This window comes from Branchiostoma belcheri, unplaced genomic scaffold, assembly GCF_001625305.1.
Source record: "Branchiostoma belcheri isolate BF01 breed outbred unplaced genomic scaffold, Haploidv18h27 scaffold9, whole genome shotgun sequence".
Classification (NCBI taxonomy): domain Eukaryota; kingdom Metazoa; phylum Chordata; class Leptocardii; order Amphioxiformes; family Branchiostomatidae; genus Branchiostoma; species Branchiostoma belcheri.
Window position 1 is genome coordinate 2401685 of NW_017804575.1, and position 5760 is coordinate 2407444.

At 41.8% G+C, this 5760-nt stretch overlaps 1 protein-coding gene across 1 annotated transcript; it reads right to left on the minus strand.

Moving 5' to 3' along the window:
* Window positions 1-207: 207 nt before the first annotated feature.
* Window positions 208-2569, minus strand: LOC109487610 (cell wall protein IFF6-like). The gene is made up of 6 exons (XM_019791615.1): window positions 2485-2569; window positions 1882-2106; window positions 1552-1839; window positions 1230-1467; window positions 888-1121; window positions 208-214 (listed from the first exon to the last, which is right to left on the minus strand). Exons 1-6 carry the CDS (start codon window positions 2567-2569, stop codon window positions 208-210), a joined length of 1077 nt encoding a protein of 358 aa, XP_019647174.1.
* Between the last annotated feature and the right edge of the window lie 3191 nt (window positions 2570-5760).

Sequence of the window (5760 nt, forward strand, 5' to 3'; positions counted from 1 at the left end):
ACGACTATTTCAAAAGGTAGCAGATACTTGATAATTTGTATATATTTCTTTAAGTAAGTTTCTGCAGTAGTGCATGAAAAGTGTGCAATTTTTTATTACTAGATTTTCAAACTTAGCACAAAATTGCAAAACACTCACTTTTTGTTCTAATCTTTGCTTAAGTACCATAACAGTTACTGTTACTACACACGGTGGATTGTTACATCTTTAACATCTGAACATGTGTACAATTCTCATGAAAAAAGCCATGAGGGGCTCTCACACAGAACTGTTAGTTTTAGTTATCGTACCCAAAATGTTAAGCCCTCAATCATCAACTTTTACGAATTAGTATTGAAACTTTACCTACATATTAACTTTACGTTTCTCTTTAACAAGGATAGAATTAAAGTGATTCTTCAAAGTATTGTCTGGTGACCTCTTGGCCCACTCCCACAACAACAAGTTTTCTGCAAGTCTGCACAACCAACCAACCAACCAACCAACCAACCAACCAACCACTTATTAAGCACTTATATGTACATGACGGCTTATTCTACCATTACAGTTGCTGTTTATACAGAGAATTTATCTGTGAGTCAGTCGGCTCTGTGCCATAAAATGAATTTCTAGCATCTGGGGATTCAGTGTTGGCGTGAGACTGACCCTTCCCTGTTTGAACATTACCACTGGTCATTACAGTAGCTGCAGTGTTTGTGCTGGATTCAGTGATGGTATGAGAAAAGCCCTCCCTAGTCTGATCATCAACTACAGTAGCTATAGTTGTGATGGTCTGTGAATCTGTCACAGCTTTGTATAGAGCATTTAGCTGAGAGCCAGTCGGTCCTGTGTCATAACATAGATTTTTAGCATCAAATGCTTCAGTGTTAGCCTGAGAATGACTTTGCCCTGTCTGATCATGGCCACTGGTCATTACAGCAGCAGCTGTATTTGTGCTGGATTTTCTGATTTCCTTAGAATAGCCCTGTCCTGCCTTAACATGATGATTGTCAATATCTTCATATTGATAATCATCACCACTGACTATTGCAGTAGCTGTGGTGTTCGTGCTGGATTCAGTGATAGCCTGAGACTGACCCTGCCCTGACTGATCATGACTACTGGCCAATTTTGTATATGCTCTAGGGCCCGTAGTTTTTGTTCCCATAGTTGCAGGTAGCTTTGGGGTAGCTTGGGCATGGTCATGTGTAACATTTCCAACTTCAAGAGGTAGTAGGCTAGCCTGAGACTGGCCCTGCCCTGTCTGGCCATGGTCACTGGTCATTACAGTAGCTGTGGTGTTTGTGTTGGATTCAGTGTTGGTCTGAGACTGGCCCTGCCCTGTCTGACCACGGCCACTGGTCATTACAGTAGCTGTGGTGTTTGTGTTGGAATCAGTGTTGGTATGAGACTGACCCTGCCTTTTCTCAACATGAGGATTGTCAATATACTCATACTGGTGACCACCACCACTAGCCATTACAGTAGCTGTGGTGTTCGTATTGGATTCAGTAACATTTCCAACTTCTAAAGATGGTAAGCTAGCCTGCGAATGACCCTGCCCTGTCTGACCAATTACTTTAGCTGTGGTGTTTGTATTGGATTCTGTGTTGGTCTGAGACTGACCCTGCCCTGTCTTATCATGACTGCTGGTCATTACAGTAGCTGTGGTGTTTGTGTTGGATTCTATGTCGGCCTGAGACTGACCCTGCTCATTTTCAACATGATGATTGTCAATATCTTCATACTGGTTATCATCACCCCTGGTCATTACAGTAGCTGTGGTGTTCGTGTTGGATTCAATGTCGGTCTGAGACTGACCCTGCCCTATCTGATTATGACTACTGGTCATTACAGTAGCTGTGGTGTTTATGTTGGATTCAGTGTTGGTCTGAGACTGACCCTGCCCTGTCTGACTACTGGTCATTACAGTAGCTGTGGTAGTTGTGTTGGATTCAATGTCGTCCTGAGACTGACCCTGCTCATTTTCAACATGATGATTGTCAATATCTTCATACTTGTTATCATCGTCACTCGTCAATACAGTAGCTGTGGTGTTTGCGTTACCACAAAGAACATTGGAATTTGGGCCTAAAGGAGGCTGCCTGGTCCTCCTCTTGTACCACACTGTTACAACAATGGCGACAATCAGGACAATGCCAGCTAGTGGACCACAGACTGAGCCAATGAGAACAGCTAGGGTGGAACTAGGAGCAGATTTTGGTTTGGTTGAAGTGATTGCAAGGGTTGGGGTTGAAGTGTGTGTCGCTGTTGTTTTGCTTGCAGGGCTTGTTGTTGAGTAAGCATTAGATTCGATATACCAGTGCTCGTAAGAGGTTGTAGAGGTTACTTGGATATCGGGAGCCAATGTTGATATGGTTGGCTCTTCACAAACCAATTTTTCGGGATTGACATCTCTAAGCTTCTGTCCCTGAAGTTTGGCGGGTTGGGCACATATTATCTGGTCTTTAAATGCGGGATTGAGCCTGACGGGACCCATCCTACAGTCACACTGCCAGGGGTTCCCGTCAAGCTCAATGATAATAACAGATAGGAACAAGTCAAGAGCTGGCAATGGAATAGCCGACATGTTGTTCTTCTTAAGTTGCAAATACTGGAATAGGGGCAGATTTGCAAATGCACCGGAATAGATGGTAGTTATCTTATTGTTCTCCAGGAACACCTCTTGTAGCTGGGGCAGGTTTGCAAATGTACCAGCCTTAATCGTTGTCATCTGGTTGTTCTGCATGAAAAGAGATTTTAGCCGAGGTAGGTTACAAAATGCACCAGGCTGAATCTCCCTTATTTTGTTGTTCCTCAGCCCGTTGATTTTTAGCTGGGGTAGATTTGCAAGTGAACCAGCCTGAATGATTGTTATCTGGTTGCTGTCAAGATGTAAATATTCAAGGTTATGTAGGTTTTCAAACATCCCAGGCTGAATTTTTGTGATCTGGTTATAGGTCAGGTCCAAAGTTCCCAGCCAGGGTAGATTTGCAAATGTGCCAGGTATAATCTTTTTTATCTTGTTACTGTACAGTTCCAACTTATTAAGGCGGGGCACAATTGCAAATGCACCAGGCTGAATCATTGTTATGTTGTTCATATTCAGCTTTAACACTTCTAGCTTGGGTATATTTACAAACGTCCCAGAACGAATCACTGTTATCTGGTTTTTGTTCAGGTTCAACATACACAAATGCTTATACTGTGACAGCTCAGACTGCTGTAAAGTTGTTATAAGGTTGCTTTCTAAATCCAACTTATAAGTTTTGGCTTGGAGGTTCGGAGGAATAGGAATACTCTTAATGCCCTGGCTTTTTAAACTGACGCTGGGGCACGTATGAGCACCTCCATGTACACAGTCGCAGTCAGCTTCTGGCATGTTGGGCTCCTTCAGGATGATGAGAAGGAAAATCAGCACGTGTCGCAGCTTTCTTCCCATGGTGTCCTGCCACCTAAACAGAATGGGAAAGTTCCTTTGTAAGACCAAGCAATACCTTTATCCATATCTGTCCTGGATCTTGAATAAAAAGACATCAGGGCCCATCACCCTACATTAAACCGCGTGCCAACATCGTCTTCCAGATACCTTTGACCCAGTGTTGACGTCACACTTCAAAGAAGCCACGTGACAAGTGTCACAGGGTCAGTCTACTGAGAAAGTCCAAAGTGACTGGTCAACAGCTCTAGGTGAGAGAATTTCTTGGTGTTCGATGTAAAGAGTTGTAACTCCCAAAACAGAAGAGTTGAAAAGGCCAAGTCTAAATAGTAACTTGAAAAGACAAGCAGCGGTTGTGACAAGGAAATAAAGTAAGAAATAGGCTTGCTGTGGATCTTTATCTGTTAGAAATGAAATGCGTTTAATAATTCTCAGGCCCAATAGTAGAAACAAGCTAGCCTGAGTGTCAGCCTTGTTAGCTTTCGTTCGCTACCCAAGATCCGCTCTCCGCCGGATCTTGGGTAGCGGACGAAACCTAACAAGGCTGACACTCAGTCTAGAAACAAACACCCCCTCTGGCTGAAATAGTTAAGTCCGATCACTCATGCGTGTCGGGCGGCTGTGACAATTAAAATAAAAGAAATAAAAGACCACCAAGGTCATGACATCTTAAAATCTTTGCTACTGGTTATGATTGCGTTTAATATCTCAGAGTCACTTAAATACCAACTCGAACTGGAAAATGTGTCTAATACATGTTAAAAGTGTGTAACAACCAGTCCTAAATTAGCATTATTTCGTTTATTCATAATAAAGAATCGGTCTTGCAGTAGTCATTTTCCATTACATCACTTTTATAAAAAGAAATGGCCTACAGGATTAAAATACGCACAACTTGGAATTAAAATACGCTGACCATTGCAATACGGTTTGTTTTAAAAACAAGATTATTAACAAAACAGGAGTTTGCATGAATGGTCGAAAAGAATATCAGATGCCTTATAAATATGAAGCTGTTAATTGTCTGAGTCTTGCTGCTTGAATATTATTATTGTGTATTCCCTCTTATGACCCTGATTGTATCGATCTACCAGACAAGGGAATAAGCAAAAAGGGTAGAAAAATATGTACTTCTAGCCCTTAAATATTGCAGCTGCCCTTTTCTAAAAAAAATAGTTATTATAGGTCTGTGTTTCGTAGCAACAAGTTCACTTCTGAATAATGCAGTTACTTAGTATATAGAAAAATTAAGTGTAAACAAATAAGTTCTGTTTTTATAGGATCATTGGCTAAAGCATTGTGACGGATATTTTTAACAGACTGTCGCTAATAGCAGGGTTATCAACTTTATGATGGTTCCAACGGATTTTTTTCTTTATTAAAAGTGCCACATCATCAAATAGAACTATCGTGGCACAGCACGCATGTTATATAATTACCCTTGTTAGATCTTAAAAAAAATTAACGGCTCTTGGTCGCAAATGTGCTGATGTTGACACATTGGTGCACCAAATCCGTAGGGTGTTTTTGGCACCCTGTTAAACAATTAGCCTAAGATAGAGGCTCGGTGGGCATCATACCACCGTACATGGTGGGGAAGTCGTGTTAAGTGCCTTTCCGAAGGGCACAACGTCGGGCCATGGTGTATCGAACCCGGGACCTATTGGCTCTAATAGATCTAACCTAATCTCAAAGCAGATCTTCCAAAAAGCAAATATTATCTGATGGTCGACATTTTCTAACAGCTATTTAGTACCATTTCGAAAACTGCACATATATATCTTCCATTTTAACATCTGCTTGGGTTATGAGAATTAACTATGCCTGTGGGCGTAGTCCAGACGCCCTGATTTTGGACTGTCTACCCAAGAAATTTTACCCTACCCACTGGAAGAAACATGCCTTTCAGGTGGTCAGACTAGGTTTACATGTAGTTGGGACTATTTTGACAAGAACGCTTGTGAAATACCTCAGACAACGGTCGTTGTACTTGTAGTGCTTGTAGGGTGTGTCTGCCTCCTTCGGTGGCTGATCCGCAATGCCGTGTGACAAACAACCCAAGACTGGTCTTACGTAAATGGTGGAGTTATTTGTCTGAAGCTGGATATTGGTGATATTTATGATTATGATAAATAGCATAATCATAATGCAGAGCTCGACGACATGCATATTTACTTGTTTTCGCCATACCTGCATGGTACTAAGAAAATACAAAATGGGATCAGATTTCTAAGGCTTGATCGAGTCGAGTTTGCCCGCCTTGGGGGTTGACTGTCCTTCGGGGGGAAAGAATCAACATTTCGCCGCAAACTGACTTGCCTGGCCAATTTTACTCTTCTTTT

Excerpts from the sequence above, each read along its gene's own strand:
- LOC109487610 (XM_019791615.1), bottom strand. The coding sequence starts at position 2,569 with ATGTCGGCTATTCCATTGCCAGCTCTTGACTTGTTCCTATCTGTTATT. Across the intron at positions 1,468-1,551 it reads CACCACAGCTAAAGTAATTG|CTACTGTAATGGCTAGTGGT; the intron begins GTCAGACAGGGC and ends CGAACACCACAG. Across the intron at positions 1,122-1,229 it reads GGCCAGACAGGGCAGGGCCA|AGCATATACAAAATTGGCCA; the intron begins GTCTCAGGCTAG and ends TACGGGCCCTAG.